The sequence below is a fragment of the Orcinus orca genome, chromosome 18, assembly GCF_937001465.1.
Source record: "Orcinus orca chromosome 18, mOrcOrc1.1, whole genome shotgun sequence".
Taxonomy (NCBI): domain Eukaryota; kingdom Metazoa; phylum Chordata; class Mammalia; order Artiodactyla; family Delphinidae; genus Orcinus; species Orcinus orca.
The window spans coordinates 53,233,493-53,259,729 of record NC_064576.1 but is presented as its reverse complement, the minus strand read 5'-3'; the positions used below and the strand labels follow the sequence as shown (position 1 = coordinate 53,259,729).

Here is a 26,237-nt window from a genome sequence, read left to right as displayed (position 1 = left end):
CCCTGGAGCTGGGAGGCTTTTATTAGAATTAGGTGGCGGGGAGCCAGGCATCCTCAGGGAGGGTTTCATTTTGTTGACTTTATTGTAAAATATGACTGCATTTATGAGACTGGAAAAAAATTCCCTCACTTTTAATGTCTATGATATTCCATCCTATGACTACACCAACACTTATTTAATCCTTTTCAAATCTGGGGCCATTTAGGTGGTTTCTACTTTTCTGGTGTTGTATGTAATGCGTGTAATTCTTGGATGGATGGTGTGATGACTGAATACTTACGATGTGTAATTAATACTTAATGATACATAATTGAATACTTAAGATGTGCTCATGGGATTTCCCTGGCAGTCCAAGTAGTTAAGAGTCTGTGCTCCCAATGCAGGGGGCACAGGTTCGATCCCTGGTTGGAGAACTAAGATCCCGCATGCTGCACAGTGCGGCAAAAAAAAAAAAAAAAAAAAAGATTTTGTCATGCTGTTAGCTGTGAGGGGCCAAGTCACATCTTGGATGTAGGAAACAAGCTCCTTCCCAGAGGGTGACGGTTCTCATTTTATCAGTCATCCCAGCACTGCCAAGAGCGCTGCCTTCCCAACCCCACCCCCAGACCCCTTGCCCTGCTCTTTTTCCATAGAACCTTGGATCATCCCATACGATTTCCTTATTTTAGTTTAGTGTTTATGTACTGTCTCCCTTTAGCTACAACGTAAAACTCCTGGGGGGCATGGATTCTTGTCTCTTCTGTTCATCAGCGCACTCCAGGTGCCTAGAACAAATAAATGGCACATAATAAACGTGTCAATAAATGTTTGTTGAATGAATGAATGGATACATGAATGAACTCTCTGGGTAAGAAGCATGTCCTCAAACAGAAAGTGATCAGAGAGAGGGCTACGTGTAGCAGAGTTGGAAACTTTTGTCCTTGACTGGAAAAGGTGACAAGGTATTGGAGAAGGAGTTCCTGGGTAGTGGAAGGCAAGAAGGCCCATTCCACGTGGAGGCAAGTGGGGAACTGAAAGCCAGAACTTGTAAATGGCCAGAGAATTGAGTTGCGACCACCCGCTGGGGCAAGACCTAGGATGGCAAAAGCGATGGTCCATTTGGCAGCCCCTAGAGTTGTGGCAGACACGGCTCAGAGGATTCCTTCTCACTGAGCATGCGTGTAGCTTTGGAATTCTCAACCCACTCTTCCAGTCAGCCACTTCCAGCAGCTTATAAATTGCATCCTATTTGCTTTGCCTGGACTAAAAAGTAACCGTCTTATCCAAGCTTTGGAACTGAATAAGACTTGTGAACTGTAGGAATAAGTTAGCCATGGCAGAATCAGAAGCCTGGAGTGTGTGTGTGTGTGTGTGTGTGTGTGTGTGTGTGTGTGTGTGTGTTTTAAATTTTTGGCCGCACCGTGCGTGGCATGTGGGATCTCAGTTCCCCGACCAGGGATCAAACCCATGCTCCCTGAATTGGAAACGCAGAGTCTTAAACACTGGACGGCTAGGGAAGTCCCTGTTTATTCCAATTGTGGTAAAATATATATAAAACTTACCATTCTAACCATTTTTAGGTGTACAGTTAAGTGGCATTAAGTACAGGCACATGGCTCTGCAAATGTCATCACCATCTATCTCCCGAACAGTTTTCATCTTACAGAACTGAAACCTGCACCCGTTAAATAGTAACTGCTCGTTCCCCTCTCCTAAGTCTGGTGGTTTTAATTCCTGTGTTTTCTTTATTTCCATGCTGCTCTCTCTCTGAGTTCAACATAATCTTTCTGAGAACATAGCCTATCTAGGCTGTGCTAGGAGAGGGGCCTTTTCCCCCCGCTTGAGCCAGAGCTACAAAGTAGGACTTTGGGAGGCCAGTGGGGTGACTGGGATGGGAACCAAGAGAGCAGCCCTGGAGACAGACAAAATCCGGGAAAAGAGCCTGGCCTGCAGAGCTCATCAGCTGCCCTTCTCCACCCGGAAACAGCCCACAGGGTGCTCCAACCTAGCTCTGAACCCCAGGGGCCCTTCACTTATTTTCCCCGGACTTGGAAGTGGACCTTGAACTTAAGGAATCTCAGCCTATGCCCACAGCTGCTTTTGGCTGCCCCAGAATTCAAGATTTGACCGTAATAAGGATTTGGTGGTGTAACAGCTTCTTAGACCCCTGATTCTCTGCTTTAGGAACAAAAAAATGTAAAATTGCAAAGTGCAAACAACAGAGATTAGGGGCAGAGCGGAAGCAGTGGGAGAGTCATAAATAAAATCCGCAGGTAAGGCAGAGGTGTTCCGGGCCCACCTGCTTTCTGTCACCCCGCTGCTCTGGCCCTGCCCTGCGACATTCACGGCTGTCCTTTCCCTTCCCTTTGATGTCTCATGCCAATTACTGTGACACTGTGATGTGCACCCGGATTCATCTTCCTTGTCACATGCTTGGGCCTGTGCAGGGGCTCACAGGAACCTCACCAGGGCAGGGAGAATTCCAAGCAGCGTCTTAAGAATTAAAAATGTTACCTTTGGGGTAGGTTGGTTTAAGCCAGAAAATAGGAAGGTCGCCACAGAGTTCTAAGATTTTAGAACTCAAGAAGCTGTCGTCCTTCACGGGCTGGTCTACAGCCACCCAGATGAGAGAATTTTCTTCATATTTAACAGGCATGATCTTGCCTTCCTGTAAGTAAGTGAAAATGAAATGCACTGAACAAAGTGGGCATGGAACATGCTACCTATTAAGATTCATGTGTTGGTAAAAGATTATCTCGCCCTATAAAAACTTAATGAGTTTGGGATTAGCAGGTGCAAACTAGTATACATAGGATGGATAAACAACAGGGTCCTACTGTATAGCACAGGGAACTATATTCAATACACTGTGATAAACCAGAATGGAAAAGAATATGAAAAAGAATATATATCTGTTCAACTAAGTCACTTTGCTGTAAGCAGAAGTTAACAAAACATTGTAAATCAACTATACTTCAATAAAATTTAAAAGAAAACTTAATGAGAATTCTCTGTGTATATGTGCGCGCATTCGCGTTCGCACACGTGCGCACACACCCATACACACACACACTCTGAAGTTCTAATCTCTTCTCTCTGTAGCTTTTCTCACAATATTCCACACCCCTCATGCCATCCTGCCTTTGGAGAACTCGAATGTGTGAATATGAGCGTCCTGAGTGGAAGTGAAAATTACTTGATGTCAACTTTGAGATTTAGGTTAACCTGATGTTTTTGATCAAAGATGTTTTAGAGGAAAAGCAACTGAACGGACTCTGGAATCTGATAAAGGATAGAGGAGCCCTTCGTGTGAAGTGAAAGTCCTTTGGGGGCTTGTTCTGCCACTGCCAAACCACGATGGAAAAAGCCGGCAATTGGTTCTTTAATGTCTTCAGTTCAAAGTAGTATTTAACATAAACCATTTCTACATTTCCCAGCTATAACAAAACGCATTTCAGATGTTCTCTGCATCAAGCACACCACTGAGATTTCAAAGCTAAATGCTGAGTTTTCTTCTACAGCGAGATGCTGAGAATAGTTTGATAACCTAGGAGACAAATTTATTTTGCCAGGTTGCTCCTTTCATGCATTTATTAGTTTGCAATAGGTTGTAGGCTGGAGAAATTAAAATGTTTTCTTATTTTTTAGCTAATAGCAGCACTTCAGTTATGCTTTCTCCCTCAGGCTTCTGGCTGCCTTAAAACAAGTTAAAGTTATTGGAGGTAGCTAACACTCAGGTAATCCAGTTATTTACCTTAAGTTAAATGGCTCCATCCAGGAAATGAATGTTCTTTGGGTATAGGAGCTTTTAAAAGTTATACAAAACTGGGCTTCCCTGGTGGCGCAGTCGTTAAGAATCCGCCTGCCAATGCAGGGGACGCGGGTTCGAGCCCTGGTCCGGGAAGATCCTACATGCTGCAGAGCAGCTAAGCCCGTGCGCCACAACTACTGAGCCTGCTCTCTACAGCCCGTGAGCCACAGCTCCTGAGCCCACGCGCCTAGAGCCTGTGCTCCGCAACAGGAGAAGCCACCGCAATGAGAAGCCCGTGCACCGCCATGAATAGTAGCCCCTGCTCGCCGCAACTAGAGAAAGCCCGAGCGCAGCAATGAAGACCCAAATAAACGTAGCCTAAAATAAATTTTTTAAAAAATAAATAAAATAAAAGTTATACAAAACTGATGAAAAATGTATGAGAGCTAGTGGTCCATAAATCTGCCCCATCACAACCTAAAGTGTGTGGGCACAGAATGGGGCGATAGGAAGAATGCACGTGCGCGCAACCTACAAGCTACGGGTGTTAAATAAAAAGTGTATGATGTTGGGCTTCCCTGGTGGCGCAGTGGTTGAGAGTCCGCCTGCCGATGCAGGGAATACGGGTTTGTGTCCTGGTCCGGGAGGATCCCACATGCCGCGGAGCGGCTGGGCCCGTGAGCCCTGGCCGCTGAGCCTGCGCGTCCAGAGCCTGTGCTCCGCAACGGGAGAGGCTACAACAGTGAGAGGCCCGCGTACCGCAAAAAAAAAAAAAAAAAAAAAAAAAAAAAAATGTATGATGTTAAATAAAAAGCGTACGGCACATACTTTCAGCTGCCGACCCATCTCCTTCCTCCCTCCCTCCCTTTCCTGCAACACAATCCTGCTTTTGTTGGTGGCAGCAATCTGCTGGCCCCAGGGGAGACACCTGCTTTCTCAGACTCCCCGGCAGCTAGGGGTGCCCGTGTGACCAGCTCTAGACAATGCGATCCACGCTAAAGTGCGTTGCAGGGCTGAGAAGGCATCCAGCTTTTCCCGAGTTAAGGGAAACCATGGTTGACGCTACTCAGCGTCTTCCTGCCTTCCTTACTTGACTGCGTGGTTGATGTTTAGAGCTGGAAGGAAAGGACGAAAAAATCAGAGATGCTGGCCACGGTGCCAATGTCTGGGGCTGCCTACCTCCACATTACTTATTGTGGAGAAAAATCCTTATTTGTCTAAGTCACTCTAAGTGTAATGTGCTGCTACTGACAGCCAAGCACATTCCTAATTCCCACAAACACGTTGCCTGAATTTGGTTTTGTCCACCAGAGAAGCCACCACACACCCTATGAACAACCAAAACACAAGAAAAAGCATTCACCTCTATGGCCTAAGAAAAGAATCAGAGGCAAAGATTTAAAATACAAAACTATTCACCACCGTGAATTATATCTGTATTCAAAAAATTTTTTGAATTATTATTATTATTTGAAAAATGGAAAATTGAAGATACCTGTATTCAAGAACAAAAGACTTTTAAAATTATAATCATATGATGACATACAATACATCCATTATAATCTACATTTTAGAAGACCTAAAGTTAAGTGAAAATAATAAGAATGTACACCAGTATAACTTCAATTATGAAAAGAATATCACATACATTTGCACATGGAGAAAATCCACCAAAACATTAACATTAGCTATCTGTGGATTATGCAATTGTGGGTGATTTTCTTCTCTATTCTTTTATGTATTTCCCAAATTTCTACAATGACAAAGTATTGTTTTTAAAAATCAGGAAAAGGGACTTCCCTGGTGGCAAAATGGTTAAGAATCCGCCTGCCAATGCAGGGGACGAGGGTTCGGTCCCTGGTCTGGAAAGATCCCACGTGCCATGGAGCAACTAAGCCCGTGCGCCACAACTACTGAGCACATGCGCACAACTGCTGAAGCCTGCACTCCTAGAACCCATGCTCCGCAACAAGAGAAGCCACCGCAATGAGAAGCCCGTGCACCGCAACGAAGAGTAGCCCCTGCTCGCCGCAACTAGAGAAAGCCCGCACGCAGCGACGAAGACCCAACGCAGCCAAAAAAAAAAAAAAAAAAACCAGAATAAAAACCCCACCTTGTTTTTAAAAAAATCAGAAAATGAACTGCAAACTTATGATAAGATCTCGGTCGGCTATGGTTGAGGAGTTGGTTCTTTATATCCACTCATGGGGGAAATGTCAAGAGTTATTAGTTCACTAAAGGCTTCATAACAGAGACTGAGTGATAGGACTGTTAAAAAAAAGGTAATGCAATAAGGGATGTTCAAGGTCAGAACACAGGCGGTCTCCGTCTCATTTTTAGACTCTGTACCAGTGGGTCCACACTTGTGTTCTGAAGGGCGCAGCTCGTGGGGAACAAACCAGATCATGATCAGAGGAGAATCACGAGAGGGATGAAGGGCTGGAACCCATCTCACAGGATGAATGGTGGGGAAACTGGGAGTAGAGGAGATACTGCGGACATGAGAGCCAACTTTTAAAACTCACGGGTTGGTTTTAGCTCTTGTTTTGAGACACCTGGGGCTGCTCCTAGGAGAGCAAACAATTGGACAGTTTCCAGGCACTTTTGCTTATTCTTATTTTTCCTCAGCTGCCCTGAGGGAGCTGATGCCTGATATATCTCCCTCTCGGGGATACTGGAAAGATCAAAGGTGATCATAATAAAATTAAGAATTAAAGCAGCAGCCGTCTATTCATTATCTATCGAGCTCAGGGCCGTGGGGACAGGGCGCACACTGTAGTTTGTAGGTGGCAAATCTGAGGCTCAAAGAGTTGAAGTCACATCCATAGCAATGGTCAGAGCTGGGATTTGAACCCACTTTTTCCAAAGTCCATTTTTTTCCACCCTATCCTGCCACAACTCAAGTGGAAGATGAGAACGAGTGCGGTTACTTTGTAAGCCCTAAAGCACCGAATAAGTGTAAGGTATTATTGTTACATGTGTCTTTATAACTCTGTGTGCAGTTCTTAACATAAATTTTTATAAAACCAAGCTCAAAGGCAAGCTATTAATAATAAATGGATGAACAATGTTTGAAGCACCTCACAAGCCTGACACACAGGAAAGGAACTCGATATATGTTGAGTAGCCTCCTTGGGCTGAACTTGAACCAGTGGGAAGAAATTGCAGAGGGAGTCACTCAGCTCAACGTAGGGCAGAGCAATTAGAACTACCTCCCATGAAGGTGCCTGATACGCAGGCAAGGAGCGCCCTGTTGCTGCTTTCCAGCAGAGGCTAAGGGATCAGCTATGGTGAATTTTCAGGAGGAAATCCCCCTGCTGAGTGGCGCTGAGGCTGGAGTGAGGCTTGAGGCTCCTGAGGCTCCTTTAATGAAAAGATCCTAACACGTGAAGTCCTTTATTATTTTTTTTAAAATGTATTTATTTTTGCCTGCATTGGGTCTTCGTTGCTGTGCGTGGGCTTTCTCTAGTTGCGGTGAGCAGGGGCTACTCTTTGTTGCGGTGTGCGGGCTTCTCATTGCAGTGGCTTCTCTTGTTGGGGAGCACGGGCTCTTGGCGCGCGGGCCTCAGCAGTTGCGGCACGTGGGCTCAGTAGTTGTGGCTCGCGGGCTCCAGAGCGCAGGCTCAGCAGCTGTGGCTCACGGACTTAGTTGCTCCGCGGCAGGTGGGATCCTCCCTGACCCGGGTTCGAACCCGTGTCCCCTGCATTGGCAGTCGGATTCCCAACCACTGAGCCACCAGGGAAGCCCATGATGTCCTTTAAGTTGTCATTTTTTTAAAAAGTTCTTTTGGTTGCACTGGGTCTTAGTTGCAGCAGGTGGGCTGCTTAGTTGTGGCATGCAAACTCTTAGTTGCGGCATGCGTGATCTAGTTCCCTGACCAGGGATCAAACCTGAGTCCTCTGCATTGGAAGGCAGATTCTAAACCACCGCACCACCAGGGAAGTCCCCTTTAGGTTGTCGTAATCACTGATCAGATAGTTCCCTAACATCAGGCAAATAAGGGCCATGTCATGACCAATCCCCTTTATGTACTTTAAAATCTGGTTTTCCAAAACCTCCAATTATACTACATCATGTAAGAATGATCACTTAGGACCAATGAGTAGGACCAAAATAATTAAGTTCCTTTGGCAGAGAAGAAAGAGAACTTATGTTCTGGTCATGAACCTATCCAGGAACTAGAGACAGAAAGGGTTGTACCTTCAATGTCTGCCCAAAGCCCTTGCTGTGTGGTGCAGGCTGGTACCCACCAGTTCAGAGGAGATGCTCTGCTTGGTCACGGTGCCCACCTCAGGAACTCGAGCCTTCACCTGTGCTTTGATGTAGCACTTCTCCCCTCCAGCAAAACGGATTCCTGTGATGCCCTAGGAAACAAAATTTATCCATCCGTCTATCCATCCATTCATTTATTCAGTGTATTGAGTGTCTACTGTGAGCTAGGCACCATTCCAGGTCCTGGGTACAGGGATGAACAAAACAGATGGAGTTTCTGCCCCCACGGAGCTTATCTTTTAGTGTTATTTACCAAAAATAAAAAAACAGAGATAAAGTCAGGTGGCGTTAAGTGCTACGGAGAAAAATAAAGCAGAGTGCAGAGATAGGAGTGACAGGGGATGGTGCTTTAGACCGTGTGATGGGGAGGCCCCTGCCAGGGGCTGCCTCCAAGCTGAGACAGAGCTGTTCATTGAGCCATCCATCCCGCCAAGCTCAGATGAAATGCCATCTTTCCTATGCAGCTTTCTCTGGCCATCCCAGGCTAAGTGGGTTTCCCGCTCTCTAACTCCCTGAAAGCCCTCCCATCTTCATCCCTCATTTGGCACTTAGGTCTCAGGGCCCTTGCTCCTTGTGAATGTCACCTCCCTACTCAGCTCTAAGCTTGAGATCGATCGGAATGTTTTCTTTTTTGTTTTTGTTTGTTTGGTGCTCCCACAAAAGTTCTCAAAAGATGTTGGTCCAATTAATTAATTCCATCAGTTCGGATTTTTCCTAAGTCGCTGAGCCCAGAGTGAATAGTAGCTTTCTATAACACTGGGAACTGAATTTTGCTCCTAGACCTTATCCAAGGACTTGGACGTTTTGTTTTCGTCCCCTGTGAGATATAAACAGTGTCTCCTCCTCTGCCTAGGGAACAGCCTCAAGGGAAACCTCAGCCGCAAGGCTCCAGTCTTGGCTGACAGCTGGGCACTGACTCCGCCCGCGGAGCGCATCAGGCATAACGGTATGTTCTGACCCAAGAGTGTTTACTTTCCCTCTGCTGGTTAATTTCATGACTAGTGAGTGGCCAAAAGCGGTATTAAAGACCTACAAATTTTATGCCATCATAATGTAGATACCAACACAAATCTGAACATCTCAACTGATCAATCTTCTGTTGAACTGAGACAAATGTCAGGAAGATACAGAACTTGTTCTAACGTCAACACCAAGGAGCGGGAAGAAGAAAAGCCTTTATCAACCTAGGGGCCTGGCTCAGGAGTCAGCCCTCTTAAATGAAGAACGAAGTCAAACGTCATTCCTGCTTGAGGATATTCATGGACGGTTACACCATATGGAATCTCAGAGCCAGGAGCCCTGCAAAACGGTTGGGTGACAGACTGGAGAGGAGAAGGAAAGGCTCCTTCTTCCTGAAGCTTCTCGTTATCCGCCTTGCAGCCTGATTGGCCACATACACATGTAACACGTTTCACTTATTCCTCCCAGTGTCACCTCTCACCCAGAGAGAGGTGGCGGCATGACCCCCCCCCCGACCCCCCTTTACAGAGGATGGACTCCAGGCTTATTGCAGAGGGTCTCGACTCTGCACCAAAATCACCTGGAAAGATTTTAAAAACACAGAGGCCTGGGCCTCTCCTCAGAGATTCCCATTTAATTGGCCTGGGGCCGTGCCCAGACACTGGCATGCTTAAAAGCTCCCCACGTGTTTATAACGTACAGCTGGAGCTGAGGACCACCAGTTTAGGGAGAAAGAAACTTGTTCAGGGTAACAAAGTTTTAAAAGAACTGAAACAGCCTGCTATGCACTGAATGTCTGTGTCCCCCCACATTCCTACGTTGAAACCTAACCCCCCATGTGATGGTACCCAGAAGTGGGCCTTTGGGAAGTGATGAGGTCATGAGGGTGGAGCCCTCATGAATGGGATTAGTGCCCTTTTCCCAGAGAGCTCCTTCCCCCTTCTGCCATGTGAGGACACAGTGAGAAGACAGCTGTCTGTGAGCCAGAAAGCAAGACCCTCACTAGACACACAACCTGCTGGCACCTTAAGCTTGGACTTTCCAGCCTCCAGAACTATGAGAAACAAATTTCTGTTGTTTAAGAGTCACTCAGTCTATGGCAATTTGTTATAGCAGCCTCAAGGGACTAAGACACAGCCTCTGGACCCAAGTTTCTTCTGTACTAGTGGCTCACAAACTTTCCCTTGTATTCCAATCACCTGGAGGACTTGTTAAATAAAATACTGTGTTGGTCCCCTCCCCGAGAGTTTCTGATTCAGGAGGTCTGGAGTGGGGGCTAAACTGTATACTTCTAACAAGCACTCAGGTGCTGCTGCTGCTGGTGGCCTAATGAACACACTTGGTGAACCACTGCTCTCTACCATGCTATCTCTGGAAGGTCTGCTGTTCTTATTCTACTTGTAAATCTAGGGCGCATGGTTTGAAAAACAGAAGGCAGGGGAGGGGGATTACTGCCCCTCTATGTGATATGTTCTTTTAACTTCAAACTCTCATAGCCTCTGAATCTGAGATGTCAGGGAGGAAACACCATAGAGCTATTACCATATCCCCAGGGAGAGAACTGACGCTCTGGAAGGATTCACAGCCCTGAATGTGAGTGTAGTATGTATTGAGTTAGTTCTGACAGTCTACAGGCTGCATAGAAAACCGAAACCCCATAGGGATGGGCCCTGTGGGAAGGAGTTCACACTTATTAACCACCCTGTCTAGCTACAAATCCATATCAAACAGCCAGACATGTTAAGAGATTAAACAGAGGGAAGGGAAAGTCAAGAAAATATCCTGTTTTTGCAAACAAACAAAACCTTAGAAGCTGGTGATAATGAAGAAATTTGCTAAAAAGGTAATGAGTGAGGATCCCAGTGATCTAACATCCTTTTATCGAGTCGGCTAATCTCATGCTAGCTGCACAATTTTTTTCTTTCTAGGGGATCTCATTTATTTCTGTGGCTTAAACCAGAAGTTTCCAAGGAGGGCAAGGGGTCCTTTCCCCAGGGGGCCATTTAGAAACTTTTGAGGGAGTTTTTTATTGTCACAAAAACTGGGGGCTCTCTGGGCTTTTGTTGGGTGGGGCCCAGGGGTGTCAGATCCCAACCAGCTCAGGGGGGCCCTGAAGAACAAACCACCTAGAGCCCTGGGTGAAAAACCTGATGGTAAGCATCTGTGCCTAGAACATAACACCGCTTTACATATAAAAGAGTGATGTTTGGTATAGTCTTAATGTACAACCAATTTCCTAGGACTGGAATTACTGTGCAAATGGAGAAAAAATGGTACTTTCGTTTACTGTTTGAGAAAATTACCTGGTATCTAATTTGTCAACACACACTTAGGTCAATCTGCATTTTAGGCTGTGGCACAGACAGTGACCCAAGCATATGACTTTTATGATGTTTTCTAGTACATCAGCTCAAGTCCAAATTTTATTATAAATTACTTTCAATTTATTTTTTCTTTATGTTATAGTTGGGGGCCATACTGATTCTTGAAACCAATAACCTACTTACCTACCAGGTAGGTTGTGTTATCCTTTCCCACCCCCCCACTTTTTTCCCTTTTCCCAGCTTTTTAAATTAAAAATTTCAAATATACACAAAGTCAAAAGCGTTGTATAGTGAAAATCTGTATATATCAGTTTATTCTATCTTAATTTCTAACCAGGATTTTTGTTATATAAATGGGTCATTAGGTCTGAGAGGGTTGGCTTAGACCAACATCACTCATGCTATTGAGGGTGTAACTTTCTAGAAATTAACTCATATATTATCAACAAACTTAGCTTCTGTGTTCCACAGGGTATTGACAAAGACTCTCCTGACCTAACTCTAGTCAGGCTCCTCTGGGTCCTCTGTTTACTAGGCCCCAACCTTGGGCTCTGTCTTGGCCCGTTTATTCCAGTTTTAGCAAGAATCCTGCTGAGTCAGCCTTGGTCTGATCAACCTGGATATCTGATCTCCTTGACCTGCCTGCAGCAAAAATCCTGTTAGGTCAGTTTAGCAAAGAACCTCTTAGTAATTTTCCATCCACCAACACCTCCACCCTGTTCTTTGGCTATAAATCCCCACTTTTCCTTATTGTATTCGGGGCTGAGCCCACTCTCTCTCTCCTACTACAAAACCCCACGGTAGTAGCCTGCCTTGAATGAAGTCTGCCTCACCTTCTTTAACAAGTGTCCTGAACAACCTTTTCTCTAACAGTGTAGAACCTGGAGCCCTTTGTTCAGTGCTAATTCCCTCTCAGGGGGCTTTTTTTAATCCATCGGCTCTACTACAGTCTTGGTGGGGTTAGTGGGGAAGGCTGTTCACTTACAATTCAGAAACTTTCCTACTCTGGCCCCTCCTGCAACTCCATTTTCTCATCTTTGCCACCTCCCGGGCTACTTAGAACTTGGGAGCAGACCTGAGCACGGGTATTGCATAGTCTTCCCTGGGCCTGGAAAGCCCTGCCCCAGCTTCTCTGCCGGCCAAAATTCTTCTTCCATTCTTCCAGACCTGATTCAACTGTTGCTGATAATGACAGGTCTCTGTGGGGCTCCTGGGCACAAAAGCCTTTCTGTGTCCCCTATTTCTTTGGTTACAGGAAATAGGCATCACAGCCTTCAGGATCTTCCCTGAGTTCCAATGGGCAGGTTCAAACAGTTGCTAATTAAGGAAGGGAAGGGATGCAGAGACCAGGGAGGCACAGTCAAGAAACAATAGCGCAGCCTTGGGGCAGGGTCCTGGTTCCCCATCAAGGGATACAAACAACAATATCTTTGATCTGTTTTGCAGATACTGAAACCCCTTCCAGGTGGGAGAAGTTAACTGTGTGCTGCCCACAAGCCTGTAGACCCCAGACCAGTCGGAACCGGAAAGTTGATGATGCTGACTCCTCACCACCAACCCATCAGAAGAATGTCCACGAGCTGATCACACCCTTTTTGAACCATTACTGTAAACTCCTCACCCCCCCCTCCAGGTCGGGACACACAGTTCTGAGGGCATTAGCCCGCTGTGGCTCCCTTTGCCTGGCAAAGCAATAAAGCTATTCTTTTCTACTTCACCCAAAACTCTGTCTCCAAAAATTAATTCGGGGCTGGGATTTCAGAGACTGGATTCGGCTTCCTCGCCACCTCTGTAAAACCTGCTCCATCCCCCAACTGACAGCGATGGCCTCCTCCTCTCGATGGCTCCACGTTTCTGTTCATAGCTCCATGGCAGCGTGTTTCCTGGCCTGACCTGAAGCCACTTCTGTGTGGATGTCCGCCTCCTGGACACGGACTGTAAGGTCCTTGAGGGAGGGAACAAGTGTCAGTCATCTTTGCATCCTCCATGCTTCACACCATCCCTTGCACACAGTGGGCTCCAATAACACTTCCTGAATTTGACTGACAGTTTGGAATACAGGAGAAAGTAATACTGCAGGTACCATAGTGGCTGATTCATGGGTTTTCAAAAGTCCGGGCTTATTTAAACCCATAACAGGTTCTATCCATCAAAAAAATGTTCTACTCACCAGTTCTGACTTAGAGAAATGTGGAAGCTTTCAAAGAGGATTGATCAGTTTATAAAATATGTGTGGCCCCATTGGCCTCTGAGAACAAAACACAATCAATACCATTATTAGAACCAAAGGATTATAAAACAGAAATATAGGTTTGGGATTAAATTTTTTTTTAGTAAATTTATTTTTGGCTGCATTGTGTCTTCCTCGCTGCGCGCGGGCTTTCTCTAGTTGCGGCAATCAGGGGCTACTCTTCGTTGCGGTGCGCAGGCTTCTCATTGCGGCGACTTGATGCGGAGCATGGGCTCCATGTGTGCGGGCTTCAGTAGTTGTGGCACGTGGGCTCAGTAGTTGTGGCTCTCAGGCTTAGCCGCTCCGTGGCATGTGGGATCTTCTCAGACCAGGGCTCGAACCCATGTCCCCTGCATTGGCAGGCGGATTCTTAACCACTGCGTCACCAGGGAAGCCCAGGATTAACTATTTTAAAAGGATATTCCTGATACATGCACATCTTGAGAGAGATGGATCTTTTCTTATTTAACTGCATAGCCACCTTTGCATATCTTGATATTGTGGCACATCCTGGGTATTCAATTTTGTTCTGGGTTGGATTTATAAAGCATGTGTGGGAGTCACATTTTATAATTTTATATTGAGCAGTGCAAAGAAAAACATGCCTTTTACCTTGTCCTCGGTCTTGCAGTAAAAGCCTTTAATAGGTCCAGAGAAATTATCCCTGTGCCTTGACCAGAACCATCTGCAAAACTATGACTAAGCGAAATGCAGCCACGCACACATGGGGCTGCAGAGCTTGTTCCCGGGGCAGAGCCCACGCTGAACACAGCCAGCCCTTGTCATCATCAAATAATGTGCAACATCAGCCGGGCTCTGAGGTTAGCATCTGTTTGTTATTCAAAAGGGCTCGTGAAGTGTGTTTGGGTATCAACAAGGGGAGTTCTTTCATTCGAATGAAAAGCATCTCTAGTTTTTCTCATCAGTCAGAGGAAGACAGGTCGATGAGATGTTTGCAGGCCAATAAACTATCAGGAGAGACATTATTTTCAAGAGCCTTTTTTCATGAAGTCTCACCGACTCCATCTACAGATTTAACAGGAGAGCACAAACAGTGATGCCTCTTTCTCATCTCAGAACATGAAAGAGAGGAAGATATTTATGGTGGCCATCCAGAGAGGAGGCCTGCAGTGACACTTCGGTTCACAGATGTCCACTGAAGCATCAATGCGTGGCTTAATGTCTCCAACTGCCTGTAAATTGAATTTTTGAAAGCAAACATGTGTGCCCTTTTCAAAGGAGACTCGAAGGTTTCATCTGTAATAGGCCATAGTCAGAAAGCAGATGATACACAAGGGGAATTTCTCCACGCTCACTTCCTGGATTAAACGGGAAATCTGAAGAATTGAGAAACATGTATAAATAGATCCCACCTGTTGTTGATGAGATTATTAGGTCATTAAAGTTTCCCTCCTCTTGACAAGTGCCACTTTCAGACCTTGAAATGTTCTAGAGGAGCTTGAGCATTTTATTCGCTGTGTTAAGAAAGCTGCTTGGAAAGAAATAGCTCTCGCAAGTCTTTCTGCCAAAACTTTTTTTTTAAGTTTTTAAAAAAATTAATTAATTAATTAATTTTTGGCCATGTTGGGTCTTCGTTGCTGCTCGTGGGCTTTCTCTAGTTGCGGCGAGCAGGGGCTACTTTTTGTTGTGGTGCGTGGGCTTCTCATTGCGGTGGCTTCTCTTGTTGCGGAGCATGGGCTCTAGGTGTGCAGGCTCAGTAGCTATGGCTCGCGGGCTCTAGAGCGCAGGCTCAGTAGTTGTGGCGCACAGGCTTAGTTGCTCCGTGGCATGTGGGATCTTCCCAGACCAGGGCTCGAACCCGTGTCCCCTGCATTGGCAGGCGGATTCTTAACCACTGCGCCACCAGGGAAGTCCCTCTGCCAAGACTTTGTATAGTTCTAAGAACTTGTTTTTTTTCAATGCTAAGGTGTTGCTTTTTCATTTTGAAAATGTAAAGGACACAGAGTGGTCCTCTCTCAGAGAGAATACGCTGCACGGTGCAGGTGGGTTAGTGGTACCATGGCTGCCAAAAAGAACAGTTCCTTCCCATTTGGATGTGTGTGAGGGGCGCTCCTTCTCCCTGAATGAGAAGTCTCCCAGGCTTCCCTGGTTAAACTCCTAAATGCATGAAATATACTTACATTCTGGAAATCATTAACTTCAATCGCTTCTTCAGCTCCACTTCCCATTTTAAAGGTCTCCAAGTTGTTCCCAGCATCTATTTCCATTGACCCATCTTGTAATTTCCCATTGATACTCATGGTATAATGGACATTGTAAATCTGGAAGAGAACATCAGAGTTAGTGATGCCTCCCTTTTAGAGTAATTCAGGGCTTATCTTTAGATCTGCAGTATATAAAGTAGCCTTCCTATTTCTCAGAGATACACTGAATCATTCTTAATAGTAAGGATGATTATCTTAGTTATCTGTGAGGACTTTATTCATAGACCTATCACTTAATACATGATTTCTTAAAAAATATCTTAAAAGTAAAGCTTTTGATAGTCTCTGATACTAAATCAAATAGCTCAGTGATTTGCAATCCTGGCTACATGTAGAAGCATCTTAGTAGAATCTCCAGCTACCAGGCTTAGGTTCCCCCCACTGGACTGATCAAATCAGAGCCTTTGGGGATGGGGTGTGAGCACAGATCTTTCTTTTTCTGAAGGTTAGTTCTACTCTGCAGCCAGAGTTAAGACCCGTTGATGGATAAATGGAAATTGAGGAGGCAGAGGGTTAACCGGGCTGTTATCTGAACAAATCTGCAGTGGCACGTCACTTTGAAGGTATTTTTTTAAGTCCTTCAGTCAAGATTTGGCGTGGAGTGTGGTATACAGTAAGAACTGCAGACAGGACTAGGATATGCCTGAGATAGAGTAGCATTTACAGAGAGCAAGATCAATGTGCACATCTGTTTCAGCTCAAAATAAGAGGTTCTCATTTTAGTGACTCTATGGGACAGACATGGCGTCATAAGGCATTATGTTATGAGACGTGTGGGGAGAAGAGAGGGAGGCTTGGCATTGTCCAAGAGCACTGGCCCAGGAATCAGCAAAACAGGTGGCCACACCCCTTATCCCTGGGTCTTGGGAGTTGCCTTGAGTGTAAAACAGTGAAGTGGGACCTCAGAAGTGATTTTTTTTTTTTTTATGTTGGGGGTAGGAGTTTATTACTTCATTTATTTATTTTGCTGTGTTGGGTCTTCGTTTCTGTGCGAGGGCTTTCTCTAGTTGTGGCAAGTGGGGGCCACTCTTCATCGCGGTACGCGGGCCTCTCACTGTCGCGGCCTCTCTTGTTGTGGAGCACAGGCTCCAGACGCGCAGGCTCAGTAGTTGTGGCTCACGGGCCCAGTTGCTCCGTGGCATGTGGGATCCTTCCAGACCAGGGCTCGAACCCGCGTCCCCTGCATTAGCAGGCAGACTCTCATCCACTGCACCACCAGGTAAGCCCCCTCAGAGGTGATTTTCATTTATGTCCTTAGAGTTCTGGGGCTTCATGGAGGTGGTCCAGAGGTGAGGGGAGCAGAGCAGGTGGGACTGTGAGGTTCCTTTATCCACCCCAAGCCCCAGCCCCGTGCCGTTTAACCAGAGCAGCTCTGCTTCTGATCTCTTTTATGTGTTGGATTTCTGAGTAATATCTTGTTTCAAATTCCACCATTAGAAATTTTTTTTACAGTGTACCACTAAATTAGATGATCCAAAGGGCTCTCTTAGTTTAGACATCTGGTAAGGACAATAGTTTAAAAAGTAATTCACACACTGCTCCTGTTCAGTATGCCGCTGCTCTAGAACATTCTCTGTGTCATGGGGTAGTAGGTGGGTTCCTTTTCTTATCTTTTCTTCCTTTTTCTTCAAGATATATATATGTATATATCTATATCTTATATATGATATATAATATATCTCTTATATGATATATAAGCTATAAAATCTTTAAAGGGGAAGGAATGGGAACTGATGAAAGACACTTGCTACTTAGTGTCAGGTCAGTAGGTCAGAACCGCAAAGAGCTCAGATTCAATTCAAGTCTGATTTTCTCCCTCATTATGACGAATGGCTGACCACAGCATGGACAAACCCTGGGAAAAGTATCTGTTGTTATTGGATCATTACTTGTAGAAAACTCATTATTGCAAGACCCACAGGGTGCTATTTTAGTTTATCAGCAGAGACGTAGAAACGGCTTTGCTAGCATGTACCCTTTTAGGTAACAGCCCTCTGTCAGTTGAAGAGAAAATGCCGGCGTGCAGTTCAGCCTCATTCTCAGTGACCCTCCTTCCCTCGTTCTGATGAACTACGATTCCTGCAGGACACTGTCTTCACAGCTCACCCGATCATAAGAACGACGTCTAGGGGCTTCCCTGGTGGCGCAGTGGTTGAGGGTCCGCCTGCCGATGCAGGGATCACGGGTTCGTGTCCCGGTCCGGGAAGATCCCACATGCCGCGGAGCGGCTGGGCCCATGAGCCATGCCGCTGAGCCTGCGCGTCCGGAGTCTGTGCTCCGCAACGGGAGAGGCCACAACAGTGAGAGGTCCGCGTACCGCAAAAAAGATTAAAAAAGAACCACTTCTAGGGGTTCTGCTTTAGGGGAAGCGGGAGCAGAGCCCAGCAATCTGTTTTCACTTTGCACCTCAGGCGTCCTCACCATCGGCCAGTTTGGGGAAACCTGTTTTCTTTGGCTGAGCCAGGGCTTTCTGCAGGTAAAGCTCAGAAAGCAGGCTCTGTTCTGCCCCTGTGCTCTCTGAGCAGCCACTATTCACTTGAACTAATTTTGGCTGTCCAAGGGCACATGGCAGACAACGCGCATGTGAGTTTCTGCTGGCACGAGTGTCCTTCCTTCACTCATGAGACAAGAGGCTCTTTTTTTTTTTTTTTTTTAAGCATTGCACATAAGCTTTTTACTACTCAAGCAATCCTAAATTTAAGTAACTGTTTGCAAATTCTGAGCGGGTCTTAAGGAGACAAGATCGCAACACTAGAACTGTGGCTTTTATCCTAATTTCACTTTCCTCTACCACCCTTCCTCCACCTCCCCGCCAGCAAAAGGTCCCTAACGAGGCGTCCTTTGTAATGTAGCTGCAGCCCGGCTTTCATAAGCAGTACACTGTCTGCATGGGGCAGCAATGGAGGTTTGTGCCCTCCTGAAGTGCCTTGGGTTGGGGGGTGGTAAAAAGTCGGAAGTTATTTCCGAAGTACTGGGCCCTGAGCTCAGAAAGTGGCTCGGTTGGTGGAGCAGTAATCACATTATCTGCTCCAAACTGATGGAGCTGTTAGCACCTAAGGCTATTTCTGTCCAAGCACAAAGAAAGTTTATTATGTGCCAATAGTCTGCTCAATATGGTACCTTTTACAGCCAAGGAGGTTTGCTAATGAGTTTCTAATAAAGCCTGGGTTCATAAGATAATTACATCATGTTTGGGACAATGTCTTGAAAAATCAGGCTGAGAATAAAGTCCCCGAGCAATGATGTCTTCGCCTCATCCCACGGGGTAGGGTTGTCAGTTATGTCATATTGGTGGGCGTTTCCCATATTTCAATGCCTTGTTCCATTTACAATAACGTGGATGAAGCATGGCCTCAATATTTGAGCCCAGTCGCTTGTCCCCTGATTATTAGCACTCCAATGCTTCAGAATTCTCTAGCTGCTTTCCAGTAAACCTGTCCTAAGGGGATTTACCCATATGAAAGGCATAGGAGGTAAATTACTGCTGGCTCTCCTCTATAAACCAATATAGAGCAGCAGAGGCATAGATAATCCCCAAAGAGTGGGTAGTTCATTTGGTTGGGGATGTCTTTCTGTTTGACAGAGACTTGATTATGCTTTGTTTGGGCCATTTACATTTGTATTCAGGGAAAGCAGACCTGTGCCTGTGCTATGCATAGACGGTGCCAAATTTACTCTATTTAGTATTTTGTGATTAGTTTTTCAGACTTAAGTAATGGATCAGCATGGAATATTTTGGGAGTTAAAAAAAAAAACAAACCTACCACGATTTTCTTCATTTTCCTGCCTCTATAAGAGACAGGGATAACTTTGATTGTTGGCAATAAAATGTGATAAACTATTCCTCTGTATTTTTAGAATTTAATACTGCTCTCTTGAACCAGACAACCAACCATCTTGCAGTAAAGTACAAGTTATGATAAAAGGAGGCCCTGCTCTTTCAGGGCGATCTTTCAATCTCTCTTTCTAGAAGCTTGTCAGTTAGCTGTGTTTGCCTTGAATAATTAAATGCCAAATGGTGTTCATTTTCATACATACCAGGACCAAAATCTTTACCCGCTCCCTCCTAAAAAGCAAAGCTATTTTTGTACCCAAAGGACCTATACCATTGAAGTTTTGTCATCTAAAAGATAGCATTTACATTCGAAGATGGTACAGTTTCCCAAGGGATGACAATCTAAACCCTGCTGTTAATGGAGGTGGAGATACTGACATCGTTCTCATGTTCAGATATGCTGCTTTCAAATGTGAGCATCTGGCCCAGCTTCTATATTTAAAATATACAAATAGATTACGGCACTTTTCAAATATACACAAAATACTGTGCAATTCTGATCTTCCAAATCGAAGCTTGTAAATTTGATATAGTCTCTAAAACAGACTCTGCTAAATGGCGTGCTTATCTACGTTAGGCATTTGAGTTAAAAATACAAATTATGCCGTGACTGCAGAAGATGTGATGTGTAAAATGGCTGAATTGCTTTCAGCACCATTTTCTCTAAGTACTGGGATTCATTCATGCTTTGAATTTCATGGTGGGAGAGAAACGGGAAACAGCAGTCACAGATCCTCTGAGGGTAGTGATTAAGAAACAGCCCTTTGTGTGCACCCTGGAGATGGAATTCTTTTCCATTAATTGAAATACTTATACCAAGCCTGGCAATGGTCATCGAGATAAAATGCCTCCCTTTACGTAGGTGAACAAAATTCAGAGTATTTAACAAAAACACGGGTATTTTGCTTAGTTGGGTCAGAAACACTTTTTATATTCCTTGAGAGCCAACTGAGCTCTAAAATAAATAGTTGCATACAAAGGAAGTAGGACAGCAGTTAGTAAAACATTTACCATCAAATCACATGTGACCAAGCCAGAAGTGATTTTTAAAGACATTTGCCATCTTTAAGAAAGTTAGATCTTTTTTTTTTTTCCCCTTACTGCATGAGAGAAGGGGGCATGAAAAGATGGGGAGAGAGAGAGGGAGAGAGAGAGGGAGGGAGAGAGAGGGGGAGAGAGAGAGAGACAGACAGACAGAGAAAGAGAGAAGACAGAAGGGAGAGGGAGGAAGGGAGGGAGGGAGGGAGAGAGAGAGACAGCGCTACTGAGAGGTCAAATTCGTCCCCTTATTGGGTCTGAATGTCCCTCCACTGTCTTTGTCTTAAATTCACAGCCTTTCTCAGCTGGGAGAGGGCTTAGTTCCATTTCTTTCCTAAGGATGAGTAAAGCGAGGCCAGAGGGGATGTGCCTTACCCATGGTCACTCAACTGCTTAGCGGAGACGCCAGGCTGGGATGGGCCAAAAAGAACTTTCTTGGAACCGTCCCCTGCTTTTCCCCGCTACTCTGTCTTTAACATATTCCCATAAAGCCCTGACTGGCTTTTCTGCAAAGTTGCCCGTGAGTGGGAAGCCGCATCGTGGAGTTGGTTGGAAGAAGGGGGAAGGTACCCGGGAGGCCCCGAGGGGAAAGCATCAGCTGGGGCAAGGGGGCCGCTCTGGCGCCACCTAGGAGGGGACACGCGAGTGACAGAGAGGACCCCGCCATCCCGCGCGCCCCCAGGCCCCGCGCCCCTCCCGGCCTCGCGCACCCTGACTCGTGCCCGCAAGCCGGCAGCCGCCCTCCGGACTTACGTGATTGTCGCTCCCTTTCCAGAAGTAGAAGGCCCCGATGGCCCCGAAGAGCAGCAGCGTCGCCCCCGAAATGAGGACCACGGCTCCGACCTGGAGCAACCGCGCGGGGCTGGTGGGCTTCACGGTCACCGTGGCGTACGCCTGCGGGACGGCGGGAGAGGGACTGTCATGTCCGCGCGCAGCGACCCGGCGCATCGGGGGTGTCGGACAGTTCGCCCCGGGCTCCTCCGGGCGCCCCCTTTCGCCGCGCTTGCGTCCATGGGTCCCTGGTGCTCGGGAGTGGATGTGCGCTGAACAAACTTCGCGGTGCAGGGCCATCGCCCCGCGGGTCTCTCTCCGCCTGCCACCCAACGCCCCCTCTTTCCTCCCTATCCACCCTCCCCTTCACACCAGACTGTGGATGCCAGGCCCCTTGCACACGTACACGCGTGGGGCGCCACCCCAAGCCCACATTTGGGCGCCCACATTTGTTCCCAGCTCCCCAATTCTGTGACACAAATCGCTGACCCGGGACAGGGGATACGGGCCCCGCGTGTCTGGGGCTCCCAGGCGGTACTCACCGGGGGGCTACAAAACTCAACCTCGTCGGGTCCCACCAGGGCGATGGGCACTTTGTCCGAGTTCTCCGTCATGGCTGCGGTCACAGGAGCGGGACACTGGGCGGCTCCGCGCGCGCCCTGGGCTCTGTCCTGCTGCCCCGACGTGCCGGGCACTACAACGCGGCGCACGCGCGCGCTTGCACCGTGCCCCGTCCCTCCTGGGCCAGCCCAGCGCTCCCCACCCCTCCCGGCGCCTCACCTTTCTCCTCCCTTCCTTCTCCCGCCTGGAGCAGCAGTGAGCTCATCCTGCCTTCCAGATGCCCCTCTTCTCGCTCTCTCCCGTCTACTGCCCCCACCACTCCATCCCCGCACCCCCTGCCCCAAACATCCTGGTAAACCTGAGTGTGTCATGGTGGGTGGTGCTGAGTGAGTAGACTAGGGATGCTGACCCCAAGAAATGCTAAATCGCCGGCACTCCTTCCACCATCCAAGGATCTCTTAGGATGTCAGAGGGCTCTGCCGCGACGCCTGGCTGGAGGCCCATTTCCTGCAGTGTCCTTGGATGTGTGTGTTGGGCGGTGGTGCTGGTGGAACAGGACGCAGAGGAGAGCAGGGCCGTGAAGGTGGAACTGGGGACACTGGCCAACGTTTGCCAGGGTTTATGCTGGCCTGGCACTGCTGGATGGCCCTGGGACGGGAGCGTGGATCAGGGTCTTAGAGATGGGCCCTTGTCACTGGTTTCTCTAGGAGACTTAGCAGGAGGGTACAGCTGCAGCAAAACTGAAAGCCAAGCAAAGGGGCTGGAGGGAAAGAGCTGGCGAGACCAGACTAAGAGTACATTCTTGACTAAGTTAAACAGAGACAAAAACAACAATGGCAACACGCATACACCAAAACAACACCAAAACAATACACCAAAAACACCGATATGTCCAAAGGAATAGCTAAGTATATATGTACATATATAGTATGTATTTTATACTATATATACGGAGAGATAGATCGATATAGTATATAGTATGTATTTTTAAAGCAGAACAGGAGAGAGTTTTTTCACTTTGGGAAATGCCATCTGCCAGTACTAGGACTACGTGGTACCTCGTTTGGATCCAGGTTTCATTAATTGGGTTCTAGCTTGGTGCAGAGTCCTTTGCTGGGGAGTAAGCAGGGTACGGGACGGTGCAGGGGAGGACCTGCGGTTTCCTGAGCAGCGGGAGGTTGGGTGGACAGTACTTTGGTAGGAGGAAGTGTTGGATTTTGAGGGGATGCTGATGAGAGGGGGCACGTGGTGACAAGTATGATGACAGCGGAACTGGGAAGGAGCAGAGGAATGGAAGAGACTTGCACAGAAGAGTCTGTAGGTCTCTGCCGGTGCTGGGCTGGGGAGACTGAGGCTTCAGGCCGAGGGAGGCTGGCAGAGTGGTGGGAGCCGAAGGGAAATGAGGAGTGGTGAGGAGCAGTTGGGAGAGAGCGGATATGGTAAGACTAATTTCAGACTTGTTGAGCTTGCTGTGGGGAATGGAAAAGAAGAGCCCGGGAACGTCCCAAACCTGCCTTGGATTCAGACAAGGCACCACTGGCTGCACCTCCCACTAGACGTAAGGGGCTGAAAAACCCCCTTACACTCTGCAGAGGCTCAGCCCCAGGGCACTGCTGCAGAGTTCAAGACCTCCTCTCCCAAGGGCACTTGTAATGGGAATTTCAGAAGCATTAAGAGTAGCCACAGTCAGAAAATTGGGAGAAGATCCAGGATAAAGTAGTGATGCAGGAAGAAAAGGAGAGTTCGGGAAGGATGGGTCCGCAGAGTCGGATGCTGAAATCACGGAAGCACGAAGGAATACACGGAAAGGCCATTGGATTTCCCAGTTAGGAGGGCGCGGGAACCAAAGAGACAGCAGTTCCAGTTGTCTTATTTATTGGGCAGAAGACATGCCTCAAAGCATCATAGAGTGACTAAAGATATTTGCAACTCATACCACAGACAAGGAGCTCGTTTTCTTAAATAGAGAAGTCCTCGGAATCATAAAAAGACCACCAAGAGATAAAAGGATAGGAACAGAGACTCCACAGAAGGGGAAATTCAAATGGCTCTTCAACAAAAGAAAAATACTTGACTGCATTTATAAAAAGGCATGCAAATGAAAAGTATTCTTTTTCACCTATCAGACTGGCAAAAATAAAAACCCTTGTTAAAACAATCTGTTAGAGAGTATGAGGGGGAACGAGGTCTTGTTGCTGTGGGTGGGTGAATTGGTACAACTTTTATGGAGAAAATTTAATTCCAAAATGCAAAGCATAATTTCATTTCTGTGGATTTATCCCACAGATGCGCTCACAAGGCTGGAAAAGTCCTCTACACGCAAAGATACTCCTTGTAGCATGTTTGTTAGAACAAAGGACTAGAAACGTTTTCAGTGTCCAAAGCAGAGAATTTATGGTACGGCCTCACAGAGGGATCTTGGCAGGCATTTCAAAGTATGAAGAAGCTTTGAATATACTGATCTAAGAACATCACCTAAGATACTTTAAGTGGAAAAAGGAAAGGGTAGAAAATGTTCATAAATGCCTCCATTTGTATAAAAGATACAAACAAGGGAATTCCCTGGCTGTCCAGTGGTTAGGACTCTGCGCTTTCACTGCCGAGGGCCCGGGTTCGATCCCTGGTCAGGGAACTAAGATCTCACTTGCTGTGCAGTGCGACCAAAAAAAAAAAAAATACAAACAAGAATATGTATATGCATATGCTCTCTGGAAAGACACACAGCAGGGTTTGCCTCTGAGGAGAACCATGGGGCTTGGGGACACCAATGGGAGGAAGGTGCTTCACTGTGTACCTTTTGGAACGTTCTGAATTCTGTCTGTGCACATGTATTAACTATTCAAAAAAATGAGTGAATAAAACAATAAATAGGGCTTCCCTGGTGGCGCAGTGGTTGAGAGTCCGCCTGCCGATGCAGGGGACATGGGTTTGTGCCCCGGTCCGGGAAGATCCCACATGCCGCGGAGCGGCTGGGCCCGTGAGCCATGGCTGCTGAGCCTGCGCGTTCAGCGCCTGTGCTCCACAACGGGAGAGGCCACAACAGTGAGAGGCCCGCGTACCGCAAAAAAACCAAAAAAAAAAACCAAAAAAACAATAAAGAGCAGTCAATGGGTGGGGAGGAAGTGAATGCTGCAAATGGAGGCGATTCTTTCGAGAACTTTGGCTTTCAGGGGAGAAGAAAGTAAGGAGGACAGACCAAGGGAGTTGGAGGATCAAGGAAGTTCTCCCCAACCCACCCAGGTTGGAAAGATGTTTGAAGGCTGAAGGGGGATGGGAAAGGAGGGGGTGGAGCCAAAGCAAGCGAGAAGATTAACTCTGAGAAGGAGAGAGGGTCTGGGGGAGTAAGTGACGATAGGGATGCTTTGGGGTTATGGTTGCTGAGCAGAGGGTGAGGAGTGGGGCTGGGGATGCAGGACTCTGCCGCATTCATACAGCCAATGATGCCTGTTTCAGGTACGACACAGAAAGTAGCTGACTGGGGCTCGAGGGATGGCGGTGAAGGTTGGGCAGGGAGACCACTTACATCCTCTGAGCACATTCTCCCCAAGTGGTACATTTTCAACAATTTTAAGGTTATACGTTTATACAATGATCGTTAAGAGTGATGAAAAGATAGTAGAGGCAAGAGCACGGCGGGAGGTCCGGGGTGAAGGGGATGAAGGGATCCCCACTTCACAGGCTTGCTCCCCTCTGCTCATCCCCCTGCTGTACCTAATCCATGGGCTCATTTCCTGGGGGTTGGGACCCGACTCTGCCCTTGTGCCAGGCACTGTGCCAGGTTTGGGGACACAGCAATGAGCCAATGAGACATGGTCCCTGCTCTTGAGTTGCCTATAGTGGAGTGGGAAAGACAGTCATTGGCCAGGTAATTGCAAAATAAAGGTGTCCTTGCCTTTGTGATAATAAGAGGGAAAAGTACAGGTACCCCAAGATAACATAACATCTACTCTACATTGGGCAGGGGAGGAAGGAGCCCCTGAGGAAGTGACATTTAAGCTGAGGACTGAAAGAAGAGTAAGAATTTTCCAGGTGGAGATGGGCATAGGGGCGTGGGAAGTGTGGAGAGACAGTGGGTTCAAAGATCTTGAGGTGGTAAAGAATTTGGCATTTGAAGAAAAGAGAGGCTGGGTTGTAGAGAATGAGAGAAAGGAGATGAGGCTACAGAGAGAGGCAGTTATCTCATCAGACAAAGCTATGTTAAGAGTTTTGAATTTTTTTCTCTTGGGATTGGGAGGTCATAAGGGGTTTGAAACAGTGGAATGGCACGATCAGGTTTGCATTTTAAAGACA

The 26,237-nt window shown here is 46.8% G+C and overlaps 1 protein-coding gene across 3 annotated transcripts in view; it reads right to left on the bottom strand.

Annotated features, from left to right (window-relative positions):
* The window catches only part of CNMD (chondromodulin), a 28,543-nt gene extending 6,416 nt beyond the window's left edge, over positions 1-22,127 (bottom strand). The window contains exons 1-5 of one of the 3 annotated variants that reach the window (XM_004274543.4): positions 21,929-22,127; positions 21,369-21,509; positions 15,659-15,799; positions 7,982-8,095; positions 2,494-2,647 (exon numbers count right to left, since the gene is read on the bottom strand). In XM_004274543.4, coding sequence (XP_004274591.1) covers positions 2,494-2,647; positions 7,982-8,095; positions 15,659-15,799; positions 21,369-21,509; positions 21,929-22,000 — 622 coding nt within the window. In that variant the 5' untranslated portion in view covers positions 22,001-22,127. The remainder of the gene's footprint in view (positions 1-2,493; positions 2,648-7,981; positions 8,096-15,658; positions 15,800-21,368; positions 21,510-21,928) is intronic. The other 2 variants (XM_012534747.3, XM_049701040.1) reach the window with 2 other exon arrangements.
* Positions 22,128-26,237: the final 4,110 nt, after the last annotated feature.